At 36.5% G+C, this 19,322-nt stretch overlaps 1 protein-coding gene across 1 annotated transcript; it reads left to right on the top strand.

Moving 5' to 3' along the window:
* Window positions 1–131: 131 nt before the first annotated feature.
* LOC121429761 (nucleoside diphosphate kinase 7-like) lies at window positions 132–17,952 on the top strand. Its single transcript, XM_041626964.1, has 9 exons — window positions 132–218; window positions 4,420–4,536; window positions 6,201–6,367; window positions 6,963–7,003; window positions 7,675–7,795; window positions 8,968–9,122; window positions 10,075–10,227; window positions 14,746–14,879; window positions 15,533–17,952. Exons 1-9 carry the CDS (start codon window positions 216–218, stop codon window positions 15,788–15,790), a joined length of 1,149 nt encoding a protein of 382 aa, XP_041482898.1. The 5' UTR covers window positions 132–215; the 3' UTR covers window positions 15,791–17,952.
* Window positions 17,953–19,322: the final 1,370 nt, after the last annotated feature.

Consider the following 19,322-nt stretch of genomic DNA (forward strand, 5'->3'; position numbering starts at 1 on the left):
CATAACAAATTTTATTTCTAATTGAACTGAATTTTTTTGAATTGTTTTTTTGTGTAAATTTTTTTCTTAATCTGTCCTCACATTTGATTTACTCAAAAATTGTTGCTTGACAACCTCAAACGAATTTTGCAGCAGACCGTCTGAAACTTATTTGTTATAATTATCGAAATTTCCACATTTCAGTAGAGAAGACTGCTTAGAACACAAGCTTAACAATGGTGAGTGTTTGTAGAGGCTACTGTATCAAATAAATCTGTAATATATTCATTAGTTGCCTATTTCCACAGTCCACTTATCAACTTGCTAGCGATAGCGGCGGAGCTCGATCTCGAGCTTGGAGGCGCGCGGCCGGCGGAGCTCTCCCTCTGCCGCCTCCGCCGAGGCGAAGGCTCGCTTGCGCTGTTGCGCTGGAGGAAGTGGAGCAGCTGGCCAGGCACGGTAGAGCTATCCTTCCTTCCTGATTTTCTCCCTCCGCTGCTTTCGGAGATCAGCCCTATGGCTATAAAGGCAATAGCATCCAAAATAAAACTAAGCCAGGTCAAGCAGTAAAACAAAGACATCATTCAGGGTTCATGCAGTTTAATTATTTTTATTACTGCCCAGTGCCCTGATTCTGAGCATGTATCAATAGGTCTAGATTTCAATCGACACATATTAAGTTTATAGATAAAAAATAAGGTCTTTAAGGGGAAGTTCACCCTGAAGGAAACTTTGTTGTAAAAATAGCAGAAAAAATAGTAAAAAATGTTGGTGAAGGTTTGAGGAAAATCCGTTAAAGAGTAAGAAAGTTATTAGAGTTCAAAGTTTTGGATTTGTGACGTCATAAACGAGCAGCTGCCCCATGTGTTATGTAATATAAAATGCATGAATTTCAAATTTTGTATGGTTCCTGATGACTTAATTTTGTTTTCCATTCATGATCGGGTGTGAAATGATTGGTCTATTGATATAAAAAAGATACAGTGAAAACCATTTTCAATTTTCTGAGAAAATGACATTTCATTGATTTTTTACCATTCGCTATGTAGGAATGCTGCTCGCATATGACGTCACAAATCAAATAATTGAAATTCTAATAACTTTTTAATTATTTGATGAATTTTTCTCAAACCTTCTGCAATATTATTATTTTTTCTGCTATTTTTACAATAAACTTTTTGTCAGGGTGAACTTCCCCTTTAATAAGAAGCAGGCAGTCTTTGATAGAAACAGGTGGCGCTGGCTTCGTGGGTAGCCAGGAGGCTCCTAACGTAAGAGAGTAAAATTCTTTCACTAACTTGTGCTTACTCTCCACGGAGCCAGGGATTCCGTCCCATTCATGTGCATGTACCGCAAAAAAACTGAAATTTTTGCCCCCGAGGGCCGAGATTTGACAATTTTGAGTTACATTCCTTCTATAAAAAAAAATCTAGACCTAGATTAAATCTAATTCATGTAGAATTTCTAGATTTAATGATGGAATACAACTTCATTTTCAACATTTATACCATATTGATTCCATTTTTAAACATAAAAAAAGTTAGAATTAATTTTAAAAAACGAAAAAATATCTTGAAAAGATGGGGAAGACTTGCCATGATGTTTATGTCGTCATCTTGTTCTCTTTTGTCTTTCGCCAAATTACAAGATGTCAGAGAACTAGAAATTTTGCTCAAAAAAACAGTTTTAAATCGCGATCTATAATGCTAGTTCACTATACGTTGTCTGTAGCCCACGGGCCCCTAACTCTTCAGTCTATGTATGGTGAGTGGAGCCAACGTAGTTCAGTGGAACAACCAAAATACAGAGATTGAAGCTTTTGGTCTACCAAGTCTCACGCATTATGCATGAGACTAAAGCATTTTGAACTCTTGTTCATCCCCTCAAATCTCTGTCTCACGCAAATATCACAGCCCATCCCCATATACATTGTACACAATGTCTGTGATCTCACTGAGATTCACAGAAAATCTCACGCATAGCTGGTCTTGGCATCTCTGGGATGTGCATCTTGTAATTTCTAAGATACTTCTATAAAATACCCCTTACGATATCAGCACTTCTTGCTAGCATATTGGGAAGAGGTCTTGACTGCAGTTTCAACGAGTTGAGTTCGAAACCCAGGCAACATTAGCCGTAGGAAACACTGAAAAAATTGATAGAGAACTACTATGTATGAAGTGATCCAACCGGAAGTCTCGGCAATCTTGTAATTTTGGATGGGGTGCATATGGAACTCTTTCGCAAATTTGTTCACAAAATATTCTCATTAACACGTGTAGGGACAGTGATTTTCCGCGATCGCGGAAAACGGACGGAATTCACGGAATCGGCCGTTTGAAACGGAAAGTGGCTTTTCAAACGGAAAATCACGGAAAACACGTTTTTTTTCTCAAAATGCACAAAAGAGCAACAGAAATTAATCCCAAATCCTCAACAAAATACTAATATCAACTGAAAAAACACGATCTCACTTTGCAACAATCATGACAATCAACACATCGTAACTACACTCGAGCCTCTCTATCACTCGATCGTATCCAAATTAGTTTACACTTACGTCCACATAGAAGGCAGAATCCGGCCGTGTGTTGCTGCCCTCTGCGTTCGGTCATAATATAATGATCACGGTGATTCATCAAATCCAAAATGGCGGATATTCGGAAGTCGTCGACTGCTCAAAACGATGTCCGAAAAGTCCCAAAATCAGCGATAAAATCCCATTTAACAATTAAATAATGCTAACAGTAATAATATGAATGGTGAGAATATATTAATGTTGATTATGTTTCCCTAATTTTTTTTTAGCTCGAATCTCTTCGATTAAAATGGATTTTAAAGCGATGTTAGTACATTGGTAGATGCAAATTTTGAGCAGCGCTAGCATTTTGACATCGCTACTCGTTGCGTATTGGTTTTCTATGTAAACGGAATTGTCAATTTTTCTTGTACACAAAGTCTATGGGGAAACGGAATTTCCGTTTCCAGACATGCTGAAACGGAATTTGAGATTTTCTGAAACGGAAAAGGCAATTTTTAGAAACGGAAAATCACTGTCCCTACACGTGTGGAATTCGAAATGTGCACTGCCGTCATTTGACATGTTAATTGTTATTGTTAAGCTAAACCAGCTGAGTCAGTGCCTTTAAAAATGTGGAATCTGTGCCATATTTCCAGAGCAAGAAGCCTTAGCTAAGATTTAAAGGGGAATCCAACCCAAATAAAAACTTGTTTTTGTCAGGAAAAGAAATATCAGACAAGGTGATAGGTGAAAGTTTGAACAATATTGGACAAACGAAATAAAAGTTATGAATTTTTAAAAGTTGTAAATATTGGTAATCACTATACCCATGGAGACTTCAAATTGGCCGCATGTGTGATGTCATAGTGATGTAAGGCAAGGCCTACTCTTCCATGTACTCCAATACATATTATAGCTAAAATGTCATTTTTCCCAAAAGTTTTATTTCAAATTATATTTTTCTTTCATGCTGAGGACATAAAACAATATACTACCTGGGTTATATTTAGATTACTGCCCCAGGGGAATCGGTACTTAGGAGAAAACCACAAATCCCTGATAATAAAGTACATGGCCTATGGGAAAGTTGTCCTTGCCCCTTGTCATAATTTACTCACACAGTTGCCAATTTGAAATCTACATGGTATTAGTGATCTTAATTTTAAAGCAACTCTAACTTTCTTATTACTTGTCCGATTTCTTTCAAACTTTCACCATTCTGTTTGATTTATTTTTCTCCTTCCCAACACAATATTTTATGGCCAAGGCTGTATTCCCCTTTAAGATCTGGAGTTACAAAAAAATGCACTAAAAATGAAGAAATCTGTGGTTTAAAAACTTTTATCCCAATTTTGCGAACTTTCTTGCAAACTGAAGATTGTTCAGTATCTTTAAAAGGACAAATCAAGAAAGAAAATGGAAAAACTCAACCGCTTTGAATTTGCACAGAAATCAAGTTGACGGCATGCTGGCGACTTGCCTTTGTTCGACAGGGGGTCCGAGGGCAATGGGGGAATGAATGGCCACTGTAATTTCCGTGATACATTTCCTTCTACTGAAGTTTACACTGGCAGGCCAGCGTAAGATTGAAAATTTTATGAAATATTGAGATGAAAGTTGGAAATAAACATGAATTGATGCAAATTTCATTTTTTCATTTTGTGAAAGACATTTTAGAACAAAATAATATTGGAGAAAATCTTAACATGTCAAATTTTTGACAGGTTACTCTCACCAATTACACAGTAGATTCTGAGAGAATGGAGAAAAAGCGTACATCGCCTGCGGGCATGCCAGGATCCGATGAGTGGGGGAATCATATATCTGTCAAGCACTAGATATGTGGTTCCAATGTATTAAGCACTGTAAAAGTGCAATATTTTGATAATCAAATAACTTGCTCTCTTCTTTGCATGTAGGCAAGCTCTGCCCAAGATGGTCGCTATTCTTTTATTTGTGAGTGGTACGACAACAATGCAGCAATCATCAGACGATATCAGTTCCTCTTCTACCCTAATGATAACACCATTGAAATGGTAAGCTTGTTTGTAATGCCTTGGTCATCTCTCATATTTGCGAAACGAACAAATTCACATTTTGCCCACTCATTCAATGAAAAAGGTTATGATATAACCTTGTTCTCAGTTACATCTCCATGTGTGGCAAAATATGGGTTGCAATGTTTGGCTTATTTTCTCTTTTTCCATAGGACAAATGCTTGATTTTCTTACACTGTCAGTTTTCATTACAGCTATTCATCATATAACTTGGCTCCTAAGTAATATTGATCCTTTAGATTATTTTTTCTTAATTAAAAATAGAGATTTAAAAAATGAAAATTTTCTTACCATATTACTTTCCACCAATAGAGGGCATACACAAAAATATGCCCAAAATTCAAGTTTTTGAGCGCTCTGGTGAATACAAAAAGTATCCCTAGTTACTAATGAAAAATAAATTGCAACTGTATGGAAATGAGTAATTTTGGTCACAAAGATATTTTAATGATTATTTAAAGTGTGTGCTATGTACAGCATTAGCATACCATAGTCCTACCTGTATCCTGTAGATTCCCCACAGGCAGGATGGTTGCAGTGAACAAGTGATTTTTGCCTGTCTCCATCCGGATGGCAATGGTTTACTCAATATTCTTTTTTTTGAGCATCAGATTCGCACCTGTCTCAAACGCTTCCCCAACGTAGAGAATGTGCAACCCGAATTTGTGTGGATTCAATTTTAAAAGGATGGTCCGGGCTGAAAATATTTATATCTAAATAAACTGAGTAAAATATTTCACAGAGCAAAATGCTGAAAAAGTTGTGGTAAAGATATCAAAATGAGTTCGTACAGAATCCAATGAAATGACTACCAAAGTGTCTGTTTGTATTTAAATAAAAAATATGTGCCAAAGGATTCTGGAAGAAATTGTGTAATTGCTGAGAAATTAGCAAATAAGCACAGGATTTGGGTCAAGCGTCGGGCTGACATTCAAAGCAGTAGTAATACACTGTCCCACGTGCGCTTATCTGTGTTGGTGATCTTCAGTGTGAAGATTTTACAGCTTATATTTCAAGATTTCACAAAGTTCAGTTTATGTAACTACCAGATCTAGATCCTCGATGATATGCTGACAATTAAGCCTGGTTTTACAGACTTTCTCATGTAATCAGTGTTTACTGCAACTACTGGCATTTCTCTTTAATGTGCATAATTTATATTAAAACAGAGAGAAATAACAGACTTATTTCCTTGGGTACTATATCTTATTTAATATCTGATTATGGTAAAAATTTTAAGTTGTTTTCTCTTAATTTGTTCAAGTCATTGTCATTGGGATGACCAGGGACCGATTGCATGAAAGGGTCTTTGCAAAGACTGTCTTTCATGTTGCCCATTTTTTATGATGCACCATGTGAAACACATTTCAAATAAATCATCTTCAAACATATGTTTTATTCGTCCGTTAAAATAAACAAAATTTTTGTTTACAAAATGATGTGATATCTCGTGAAACTATAAAATTTAATTTAAAAGCAAGCGAACATATTTTATTTTTTTATCATAAATTTCAGAAACACCGTGCTTATAGCGCATCATAAAAGGTGACGCGAAAGACGGTCCTTGGAAAGACCCTTTCGTGCAATTGGCCCTTAGTCTGTAATTCAATTTATTTGAATCTTGTTTCCTGTTTTGTTATCAGTATGACCTAAAGAATAGACGTCAGTTCTTGAAGAGATCACAGTGCAATTCAGTCCATCTAAAAGACCTCTATGTTGGTAGTATTGTTAACGTTCACTCACGTCAGCTGACCCTGGTTGAGTATGCTGATGATTTCACGAAGAGAGCGCTTACAAATGTCAAACAGAAGTGAGTATTTATAACCAAAAGTAATGAATTGCCATTTTGTCTAATTCCAATAATCCTTGCCATTTGCTGCACTTTTACACGGTAAAAAAATCGTAATTTGAATGATTTCAGTGAAACTGAGGCTAATGACAAATTTTTAGCACGTGTGAAACCAAAGTAGAATTGTGAATGCTAATCACAATCATCACAAATTCTACTCCGGAAGTGAATTCCTGTTAAGTTTCACTCAAATTACAGTACTAATTTTACGTATGGAAGGCTTGACCTCCGAAACATCTTTTGGGGGGGCGGAGCTGACGTGTCCTTTCAAGCATGCACTTCCGTAGATAATACAATTTGTCATACACTCAGTGCTTCGATTGACAAGTCACCAAGGACACATACCGCCTTCGCTCTGAAATTCAAATCACAGTTTTCAAGTGACGTGTGAAAGGTCCGATATTTCTAAAGACGAAAGACCTAATCGAGTAATTTAAAACTTGTTTTCTACTTGTTCTTTAAAAATCTCTCAGTAATTCTTCCGGATCAAGTATTTTATGGTTAAATAGTATATTGTGGAATCCAATTTGATATAACTTATTTCATTCTTTTTCAGGACATTAGGGCTGATCAAACCTGATGCCATTTCAAAATTTGGTGAGTACATGTATATACAAACACTTATTCTTTATATTTGTTTTGTAAATTACTAAACTAAGTTTGTCTTTTGAAGACAATGGTTGATTTAACAAAGATCTTGTTTTAAAAAATCCTGAACTTTTATTCATGTTTTATGTATTGTTTATATGGATTAAAAATCAGAATGCGCAGTGCATAGTTAATGCAGAGTGGATTTAATGCTTTAAAAGTTACGCTATCATCATCACCATCATCATAATCATCATCATTATCATCACCACCACCATCATCATCACCATCATCATAAGCATCATCATCACCACCACCATCATCACCACCACCATCATCATCATCACCATCACCATCATCATAAGCATCACCGCCATCATCATCATTATCATCACCACCACCATCATCATCCTTACCATCATCATCATCACCGCCACTACATCATCAATATCATCATCATCATTACCATCACCATTATTTTATGAAAATGAAAGCACATACATGTATCATCAATGCCATCATTGTCACCAAGTATGTTTATAAAAATGAAAGCATATATCACCACCACCACCATCATCACCACTATCATCATTAATCATCATCTTCACAATCTAATATTACCATAATGAAAATAGGAGCGTCTTATCTGCTCAAATCTTGCTGATTTCCTCCCCGTATAGGTCCCATTATTGATATGACATACAAGCAAGGATTCGTGGTGACCAATGCCAAGATGACCAGGCTGACCAGAGGTCAAGCTGAGGAGTTCTATAGAGAGCATGCGGGAAAACCATTCTATAAGTAAGTGTGCTTAATCTTGTGAAGAAATCTGTTCGGCTTTAAAAATGGCAGAGGTAAAATTGGAAATTTGTCCTGGGATGGCTGAGGTGAAAATAGTAGCTCTAGGTAATAATAGCAGAGGTAAAAATGACAAAGGCAAAAATGGTAGAGGTAAAAAATGCCCAGTCTTAACCCTATCTAGGCCCGGGTATCTTTGGAGTTCATATGTCCGGGGGGGCCTCCCCCTTGAGATCTCGTCCTCGATAGCGCGATAGGGCCAAAAATTGGCACGCGGGTTGTCTGGGACATAATCTAAAAAATTGTATAGTAATTCATTTCATGCGAATTGCTATTAAGTGATCATACTAGTTTATGCGTAATTAGTATGCAAAATCATACTTTTTCCTCTAACTCCCTAAATAAAGCTCCAAATGTTCTAATTTTTGGTATAGAAAGTCTTTGTGGTGTTCTTAGCAAGTGTACATGAATGAAATTGCGATATCAAATCATTTTCTTATGTATATTGTTTTTTGGCAATTTCTTGTGCATTTCTTTTTTTACCTTTTGTTTTTTCATTGTTTTTTCAATGAAATTTGTTGGGGACTCTTCTGAGATCATCAAAAGCATGAAATAAATACATTTAGACCATCAAAACTGAAAATAATCATACATTTCTGAATTTTGGTTGAAAACACAATTTGCATTGACTTTGTACACAAAATCACGTTTTTGAGCAATTTTTGGTCTGACATGCACTTAAATAATGTTGCGTAATATTGGTCTGAAAAGAAGCAAGACTTGAAAGTAAAAAGTCAGCAAGCGGCACGGTTAAAAAATTTCACACGGCAAAAATATTACGCGAATTGTTTGGGGGGCCTCTAAGGCCCCCCCCCCCCGGCCTAGATAGGGTTAAGTGCCCATGCAATCAAAATTTGAGAGTAAATCCCCTTTATGACTAGTTAACCGCAAAAGGTTGTGAAGAGAATGTTAGATGATATGATTATTTCATATTTTTATAGATGTGTGTGTGATACGTCTCCCTTCTAACTAAATAAGAAATAATCTTCTTACCCATATGTTCAAATCATACTTTTTCAAGCCTGGAGTGCCCATTTAAGTCAATCTTGCATTTGTTCTCACATCACAGCCCTACAAGTTGTAAATGTCATTTATATTTCTCTCTTCCTTTATAGCAACCTTGTGAGTTTCATGAGCAGTGGTCCAATCGTTGCTATGGAGCTGATCACCAATAATGGTATAGGAGAATGGCGCACTCTTCTTGGACCAACGGATAGTGCCACAGCCCGCAGTGATGCCCCCGGTAGCATCAGAGCTAAGTTTGGTACAGGTAAGTAAATTGCAGTGGTAGTACTTCATTTAGTTGTGCAATGTAGTAGCACTAGTTGTGGTACGGATGGTAGCAGTATTGTCGTAGCAGTGTTTGAAGATAAAGAGGGCAAAGGTCGGGGGTTCATATCCCACCGCAGCACTAGCGTCCTTTTGCAAGGCGTTTGTCTACATTTGCCACTCTCCACCCAGGTGTAGTAAATGGGTACCCAGTAGGAAGAAATTCCTTGAATGCTCGATGCGCCTGATCAGGGTAGCCGTGCTTAAGCCGAGGTAATAGTATGCAGCGCTTAGAAACATTTGTATTAAGCGCTATATAAATGTTGCATATTATTATCATTATTATTTCATTTAAAAAAATCAAAAATGCAAGCATTGCATTTAACACTAAATTCAGACCATAATATATACAGTGCACTATATAATTGTATGATTTTTTTGTGGATGGTGACAGCTATAGAAGAACAAGTCTTGTTGGTGAGCTGCCCCAGAGAAAATAAACATAATTTAGATGAAGTATGAACGTACACAAACAGGTAAGAGGGGGGGTACAAAATACATAAATCTTGTGATTTAATTATTTGTTATTTGACTATCAAATAAATATGTTAAATTTGGGGAATTTTACTCTATGTTGATTTCAGTCACATAGAAAAGAACCAACAGATGTAATGTAATGACACTGGAAGTTGCCTTACAGTAAAATTATTATCTAACTTTCGCTGGTCTGACAGTTGCCTGAGGCTATATATAAGCAGGTTTAGCAGAAGAATTTCTCGCCTGTACACCAAATTTGCTTTCCCCCAAAGAAGTCTCTATCACGGGTACTTCCAATGCTTTTCACAAAGTTTGGGATCAGCAAACAATAATCCACACCCCATGGACGCTGATGCCCCTTGACTTTAAAACTGCGATAACTTTCACCCCCTTCTATTTCTTTTGTTTCTTTCCAGACAACACCCGCAATGCATGCCACGGTTCAGATTCCAAGGAATCCGCAGACAGGGAAATCTCCTTCTTCTTTGGACAGCCGGCAGCGTTTCCAAACAACGCCTTACTTCGGGATTGCACATGCTGCATCATTAAACCATCGGCAATCAAAGAAGGTATGTAATACTTAACAGGGGGAGGGGGTGTTTGATCGAAACCCCTGGGCCCAAATTCACAAAGGCGGTTTAGAAAACCCACAGTTGAATCCATGGTTTATGCAGAATTCATGTAAATAAATACGCTTAATTTTAGCACGTATCGGGCACGTGTATAAAAAATTCCAATGCTGATGCGCGCTTTTGTCACAGTGCGCGAAATTGGCGCCTGTTGCCGTGGTTATCCTTGCTATTTTATTCATAAGTCCACTGTTTTTGTCTCACCTGCGAAGCAGAGTGAGACTACAGTGCGTATCTAAAAAAGTTTACACTTTGAAAAAGCCCTGGGAATTAAAAAATATGCAATGTGTGGATGATTTTTTCACATACAATCTTGGGTTTGGGTCTCATCTATCCAATGAAAGTAAAAGTTTGGACAGAATGTTTCACTTGAGTGAGCACTGTCTATTTTTTTAAATTTCGCAGAAATCTGTTTGCGCAGAAATGCTCGTTTTCACGCTGTGTCAAAGGGAAATGGCGAAATCAAACTTGCTCTGTGAAACATTTCTCTTACATTTCCCTTGCTCTTTTAGTCAACTGAAATAAAACAGATTCATTCAAGCATTTTGTAACACTTGCCACCCAAATTGAAATTACAACACTTTGTAAGCACAACCTTTACCCTTTTTGTGCCAGCTGGATCTCAGGACATTACTGAATCTGAACAAAAGTTTATATCAGACATCTCCAGCATTTTGTCACTAAGTTTTTATCATTTAAAGTGGGTTTACATTTCATTTTTCATTTAATACTTGTTTCTCCACACTTTTCCCAAGCTTAAGAATGATTAGCAAATGAAAATCAAGCCTAAGCCATTTCATGTAAATCACAACTCAGTGTAAAGCAAATATCGTCACGATGGCTTCGGTGTGTGGGGGAGTGGGGTGGGGCGCAATGCACTCTTTGAAGTGTTTGGGCAAGGAAACAAGTTAAAAAAGGTAAAGGATATCTTCAAATCAATTTCAATAGCTAAATTCCACGTGTTCTTCATGATTAAGGTCTACTTTTATTCGCATAGCTATTTCAAAGTTCTGCGCAAATCATTTTTCACTAACTTTTCAAAAGTAAGTGATGATTACTCAAACAGAAATATTTTTCGACATTTTAAGTGTCATTTGCTTAAATGGATCTGTACCAAGGTGTAATTGTGGAAAAAACTTCAACAAGTCACTTATGTATAATTTTACAGGATATTTTCTAAGTGTAAACTATTTTTTGATACGCACTGTATAGGCGCCGTTTTTCCGACGGCGGCGACGTCAACATCAAATCTTAACCTGAGGTTAAGTTTTTGAAATGATGTCATAACTTAGAAAGTATATGGACCTAGTTAATAAAACTTGGCCATAAGGTTAATCAAGTATTACTGAACATCCTATTAGAGTTTCATGTCACATGACCAAGGTCAAAGGTCATTTAGGGTCAATGAAGTTAGACCATGTTGGAGGAATCAACATCGAAATCTTAACCTGAGGTTAAGTTTTTGAAATGTCATCATAACTTAGAAAATATATGGACCTAGTTCATGAAACTTGGACATAAGGTTAATCAAGTATCACTGAACATCCTGCATGAGTTTCACGTCACATGACCAAGGTCAAAGGTCATTTAGGGTCAATGAACTTAGACCATGTTGGAGGAATCAACATCGAAATCTTAACCTGAGGTTAAGTTTTTGAAATGTCATCATAACTTAAAAAATATATGGACCTAGTTCATGAAACTTGGACATAAGGTTAATCAAGTATCACTGAACATCCTGCATGAGTTTCACGTCACATGACCAAGGTCAAAGGTCATTTAGGGTCAATGAACTTTGCCGAATTGGGGATATTTGTTGAATTCCCATCATAACTTTGAAAGTTTATGGATCTGATTCATGAAACTTGGACATAATAGTAATCAAGCATCACTGAACATTTTGTGCAAGTTTCAGGTCTCATGATTAAGGTCAAAGGTCATTTAGGGTCAATGAACTTTGGCCGAATCGGGGGTATCTGTTGAATTACCATCATTACTTTGAAAGTTTATTGGTCTAGTTCATTAAACTTGGACATATGAGTAATCAAATATCACTGAACATCCTGTGCGCGTTTCAGGTCACATGACCAAGGTCAAAGGTCAATGAACTTTGGCCGAATTGGGTGTATCTGTTGAATTACCATCATAACTTTGAAAGTTTATGGATCTGATTCATGAAACTTGTACATAAGAGTAATCAAGTATCACTGAACATCCTGTGCGAGTTTCAGGTCACATGATCAAGGTCAAAGGTCATGTAAGGTCAATGAACTTTGGCCATGTTGGGGTTTTTTGTTGAATAACCATCATATCTCTATAAGTTTATTGGTCTAGTTCATAAAAAGTGGACATAAGAGTATCACTGAACATCTTGTGCGAGTTAGAGTAGTATTCAAAGTCAGCACTGCTGCTATATTGAACCGCGTGATGCAGGTGAGACGGCCAGAGGCATTCCACTTGTTTCATTAATGAGTCCACTCTTCAAACAGTGGACTCATGAATAAAATAGTGCATCTAACCATGGTAATAGGTGTCAATATGGCGCACTTTGACAAAAGGGCGCATCAGCATTGGACATTTTTATACACACGCCCAATACGTACGCGCTATTAATTAAGCGTAATTTATTCAGGAAATCTGCATAAACCATGGATTCAACCGTGGGTTTTCAAAACCACTTTTGTGAATTCCGGCCCTAGAATTTAAAAATCAAGAAACAATAAGGGAAGAAGGACAAGGAGGGGGGGGGGGTAACTAGAAGGAATTGAACCCCCTAATTGAAAACCCTGGCTATGGACCTTATAAACTACTTCTTAATGGGGTTTTTGTTGATAAAGGTTTGAGAAGATATCATTTCAAAGCCTGGAATCTGCTCTCCAATATCACACTGTATAGAAATTTTAAAGTTTGTTTGGGTCGATTTATTGTGGGTTTTGAACTTGGCTTTCATATTCATGTACGATTTTAACTATTTTGTATACTGTTCGGTATATCAAAGATGTACTCCAGACTGAAAATAATATAATTTGTAGAGATAAAGTAACAGACAAACAAATACTCACAATTTCATCAGAATCGGACAAGGAATCACAAAGTTTTATGACATAATTAATAAAGTTTTGCATTATTTCGGTAAAACGGTTCTGTCCATTCCCTTATGTTTATGCAATGAGGAAGCTGATGATGTCATATCCTACTTATTCTTTTGTATTTCAATACATGTATATGAAATATTATCTATTGAAATTTTGCCCACCAGGAATGAAAAAAAATGGATTGACTACTGATTTAATGTGCGAGACATACAATACACACTAGGCCCACATACAGGTGTATAAAAATATGAAAAGGTTGGTTGGTTGGTGTTGGAGTTGAGTTGGCGCTCTTCAATCTGGTAGATTATCTGCGCCAGGTCGTTTCCGAGTTTAAGTTGCTTAATTCCCGCTTCAATGTCCTCGGCGTTAGACTAGTCTGTCCTGTCATATAGCGAGGTGCAATATAATTAAGATTAGTTACCTCCACCATTAAATTGTGCGTTTTTGTACTTCATAGTATGCAAACTGTTATAAGCTCGGTCAAAGCTCAATTTAAGTCTAAGAATTAACATCACTAAATATAATCATCAGAACAAAAGGAAAAGAGAGAGAGAGAGAGAGATGGAGAGAGATCAGTGGTATATTCTTATTCGAATCTCTTTGTTTTTTTCACATAATTCAGGATGACTTTATAGTCTGCATTTCTCCCCAGTAAAGTTGCTAGGTCTGATATTGGCTTGTTTAAATTCAGGCTTCTTTGCATAGTTCTTCTTTCTCTTTCATATTTATTACAATGTAGTAAAAAATGTTCAATTGTCTCAGGAACCTGACAATGGGAACATAAACCATTTTCATGTTGATTACATTTATACTGATAATAATTCAATTTACATTTTCCAAGTCTTAGCCGGTGAATCATAGTTTCTTCAAACCGAATGAGACCTTGATAACTATTTGTTTCTGCCACGTTGGGTTGGATGCTAAATAAATGTCTTCCTTTAGATGAGGATACCCATTGTGCCTGCCAGATTTCTTTATAAATTAAAGACATGTGGTTTTTCCATTCCTCTTTGATATATGGAATGTGTAATTCAACTTCTTCTTTTGATGATCCTTTTTTTTGAAATAATATTACTTGTCAATAATAATATAATATTCCGCATTTATATAGCACTTAACACATCGGAATGACATCTCTAAGCGCTTTACAGATATATTATTACCCCGGTCATCGGATCCTTGCATGCCCGCATACTCCCAGAGATTTCATCAACAGATTTTGACGAAATTTTCAGCCTTTTGTTCGATGAATCTTATTTCCTTTCAAGTGTAAAACCATCAGCTCTCCTCCCCCCCCCCCCCATCGAATGACTTTGCCAGTAGCTATTGATAAAGGGGATCATGTGTATATTTTGACCCCCAGGATTAGCCGGTCAGATCATGACAGCTATATGTAATGAAGGATTTGAAGTGACTGCCATGGAGATGTTCCACATGGAGAAAGCCAACTCGGAAGAATTCTTTGAGGTGTATAAGGGTGTCGTTACTGAGTACATGGTAAGATTAAAATTTGTGTCCTCAATCGGTCTTCATTTTAATCATAATCTCTTAAAATATAAAAAGAATTTGAAACCTCAGAATATTTTTTTCATGCCTTTCCCACAACTGGTGGGTTTTTTATCAAGCTGTTTGTAATGTAAGAATGACTTTTTAAGAACGACTGGTGAACCTTTCTTATGCGCTAAACCATCACCAATGAACATTTTGGTGTATACTATTTATCAGAAAGGATCACCAGCCATGTTTAAAGTTGCTCTCAACTTAGGAGCAGTTTTATGACATTGTCCCCTGGAATATGCCTTGCAACACAAAACCAAAACGATTTGATGCTTGACCAAAGCTGCGGTAAAGGATCATATTTTATGCAAATTATACTGAGGTATAAAAATATCAATATTAGAATAGTCGTTAAAATCACGTTTAGCATTTTTCAGCTGGACGGACAAAGTCTATCTATCTAGGCGATTCTTGGTGAAACAGCACTATCAGGAAGACTATTCCACATATCTACTGTTGCTGAAAATCTATCTCTGTTGCTGAAAAAGTACTTCCTGATATCACGCTGAGAATATTTTTTGTCCAACTTCATCCTATGATTCCAATTTTTTTTCTAGAAATAATAACTATATATCTCTTGTTTTTTATGATAGGAAATGGTGGATGAGCTAACCTCCGGGGCTTGTTATGTCTTGGAGATTAGTTCCCCCAGCGGGAAGTTCGACAACGTTGCCAAGGCTTTCCGTGAGTTTGTTGGACCGGCAGATCCGGAGATAGCTCGTACACTACGACCCCGCACCCTTCGAGCCAGGTTTGGAGTTAACAAGGTCAATAACGCCGTTCACTGCACCGATCTCCCAGAAGATGCGCTCCTGGAGACAGAGTACTTCTTCAGAATCTTGTCACAATAAATTATCTGAGTGCCTTGAGTCATTGAGGGTGTTTCTGTCACCTTTTGTATTTTTACAGTTATACATGATTTTAAGAATGACTAGAATATGAAATGCCACATATGAGCCTAAAGGCATTCTTAATGTTAAAAAAGTATATCTGTATTTCAAATATATTCTTGTGAAGCTATTGCAGCCAACGTACTTTGCTTCAAAAATGTGTGTTAACAATCAACAAATGTAATCATCATGGCTTATTTGACATATGCTGGTACTGTATAAAAAAAATCAATTGGTTTTCCAGATTTAGTTGCTTTTAAAGTCATGCATAACTTTACAAACTGCTTTGTGAAACTCGCGACGTGTCATTTTTATTACCTGTACCAAATGACTGGAATTCTGTAGTCTGGTTTAATTGTTATTCTGGACTACAGTTGTTGTTTAACTATGGATAGCCAATTATGACCGAAATCTCTTTCAGGAGAGGTTCAATGTAGCAGCTCATTTTAACAAGAAATGATTCTTAATCCTATAGGAAGGATAAAAAAAGATGTTTTTCTTCACTGTTAAAGAATTAGGAAAGAGAACAGTTACATAAAGAAATCTACATTGTAAACAAATTGCTGACATTTTTGGCTTCCCATAACTCCAGCACAGAGTTAGACAGACCATGGTCTAAGTTTAGCCCGACTTCAGAATACAGGTCAATGTGTTTATGTATAGTGTGGGTGAATCGAACGACTGAATAACACAGAGTTGCTACTGGGATAATATACAACTTGTATTGCCTTGTTAAGACCTCTTTAGCTTTATAGCAATTAGAGTAATGTGTTCTGATTTCAAATCTAACACAGACCAAGGTTATGTTAACGGAAAAGTACCCATTTCATGATAGCAAGTGGATAACAGACGAAGTGGATATTAAACCTAGGGATTTTTTTTTGAAGAAATGTACCCCTTTCATAAAACATACCTCATTGAAATCAAATGAAATGATGAATGGGCTAACTGGCAGTTGGACCAAATGGCTGGTAAATAAATGGCTGTAGATGAGGTAGGATTCGACCTTGTGGGATAAGGCCACACATGCGGCCGTCAGATGGAAAAACGGTCTGATCTCGAAAATCGCTTTTCTGAGAAAAATAAGTTTGAAGTTTAGAGGTTTGAGCTTTTTTATGAGACGGAAATAATGCATTTTTAGCAATGGGAAAAGAAGAAGCACAATAAACACTAATAACCGAAGAATTTTTAGCTTATATCGGGTTTTATTTATGAAATAAATGAGATTTTTGTGGAGATAGACTGTTTAACCACAGCACACGTATACACTCATACTGCACATCATAAGATGGTAAAATGACCTTTTACCATTTTTTCCCAATGCGGAACATTCTTCAGCGATTTTCGAGATAGACCGTTTAACCATCTGACGGCCGCTGTGATGTGGCGGTAAACTGGTCTAACTCGAAGATAGACCATCTGACAGTGATGATTAAAAAATCTCAAATAAGACGGTTAAAAGGTTTATGTTAAAGATAGCTCGTTTTACCTCCAAACAATATTACCGACAATGGGCTAACTCAAAGATAGACCATTTTACCATCAGATCTGAACGATAAATACAAGAAACTACCAAGATAGTGGAAATTATTTCTAAATCAAGACATGATCGGATTTTCTCGATAGAACCATTAGAAAGAGCGCCCTCACATTACCAGGAAAGTAAATTTATCGCAAAAAGTCAAATTTTCGAGTTAAACTGTTTTACCATCTGATGGCCGCATGGGTCTAGACTCGAGACAAAGCAAGCGTAAAACGAGAGGCAATTTAACCCATCACATTAATCAGATGAACCTCTTCAGTGCTTTTGTATTGTGGGTAATACCTCACTCCCAACATTGTGCGATACGTTGCTAAAGCCAAGATTGGCTTATTCGCAGCTGATCGCAATAAAAATGAACCGTCCAAATTTTTTTTCTTCTATCAATATGATCATCACGACTGATCTGATACTATCACTACGATTTCTCCACAATTAAGAACGCAGTTTAAATCGTGATGCAAATCATGACAGTGGATACATACGAGGTACAGGGTGTATTTGAGTTCCTGACCCTTCACTGCAATTTGTTAGTAAGTCAGTTAATTAAGGCCATTGCAAGTGCCTCTAGTTGTCTCTTAAACGTAGGAAAAAACACACACATGAAAAATAAAAAACAAGCCTCTAGTGATGGCAAGTAATAATAATATGCAATTTTCTCATCTACTTTCATAATTTTCATTTTTAGATGTCAAGAACATATGTTCTTGCTCAGCTGAATGCAGATTTGTTACTGCTTGTATTTTATTTATATCTACTTGCTTATCATTCCTATTGAAATTTGATTTGTATATATGAGGTAATTTATTTCTTTTGTATAAAGAATATCTACATTTTACAAGAACAGCACTGTGTAACACACATGTATTTTTGTTTCTGTTATGACCAGCCTTGCTGTTCAAAAAAACAAAATATCTCATTCTCTTTACTTTAAATATTGTCACTTTAGCATACTGATATTAGCATGTTTACAGCATAGAGCTATTACAGATCTTTCTCATAAGAAAGCAAAATTTTAGCTAATGGACCATTAGACCAGTCATAAATCTATACGGTATTTGCAGGTTGATCTTCATTCATACAGTGAGGATTGAAACCTGTTTATATTAACTAAAGATGAAAGGCAGAATTTATGTCTAGAAACAGACGTGTCTTCAGCTTTCCTGTTAGAATGGGATGTGTCAAATAATGTGTTCTGTGTGGGAAATAATGATTAGACCTCTTTTGCAACTAAGCTCCCATGTGGTAGGTTCTAATTATATTCTCTCAAGCTCCATTTAGATCATTTGTATATTGACAATATATTCATGGATTGACCCCATCCCCTACATCATTGTATATCCTTAATAATAATAATGGTATATATTTACCCAGGATAGCCACTTCAGTTCCGAAAACTGTTCTCCCAGCGGGCCCTGCTACATGTATTATTATTACCCGGCTAAGCTACATGTAGGCTACCTATTCAGGTGCACACAGCTTTTTGAGGAATTACTTCCTGTCGGTACCCATTTACCTCACCTGGGTTGAGTGCAGCACACTGTGGATGAATTATTATCGATATAATAATAATAGGTATGCTCGTAGGTATGATCAATGATCTGTCGTATCAATCTACTCCAAAATTAGAATCAAGTGTTAAAATGGAAATGTTGCATTTCACTTGTGTTTTGCACATGCCCGCATCTTTTGGTGGGTAATCATTTCTCTTTCATTTTGTAATCAATTTAGAAAGAGAAGCAAGGATCTGTTTGTATTGTTAATACTTACTATGTATTTGTACATTGAGGACATATTGTAACATAAACAATGTTTGCGATAGTTAATCTTCAACATGTGTTTGAAGAGAATTGGGTTTTCAAAATATCAGTCTATTCAGAGATGTATATTTGTACAGATGGCATTGCCGTATTCTAATGGAACTGTATCTTGTGAATAAATATTTTTCATATT

Source organism: Lytechinus variegatus, chromosome 16, assembly GCF_018143015.1.
Source record: "Lytechinus variegatus isolate NC3 chromosome 16, Lvar_3.0, whole genome shotgun sequence".
Lineage (NCBI taxonomy): Eukaryota > Metazoa > Echinodermata > Echinoidea > Temnopleuroida > Toxopneustidae > Lytechinus > Lytechinus variegatus.

What these genes read in the sequence shown, in the direction of transcription:
- LOC121429761 (XM_041626964.1), top strand. An exon ending in ATGATAACACCATTGAAATG is followed by an intron (nt 4,537 to 6,200) that starts GTAAGCTTGTTT and finishes TTTTGTTATCAG; the next exon opens with TATGACCTAAAGAATAGACG. An exon ending in CAGAGCTAAGTTTGGTACAG is followed by an intron (nt 9,123 to 10,074) that starts GTAAGTAAATTG and finishes GTTTCTTTCCAG; the next exon opens with ACAACACCCGCAATGCATGC.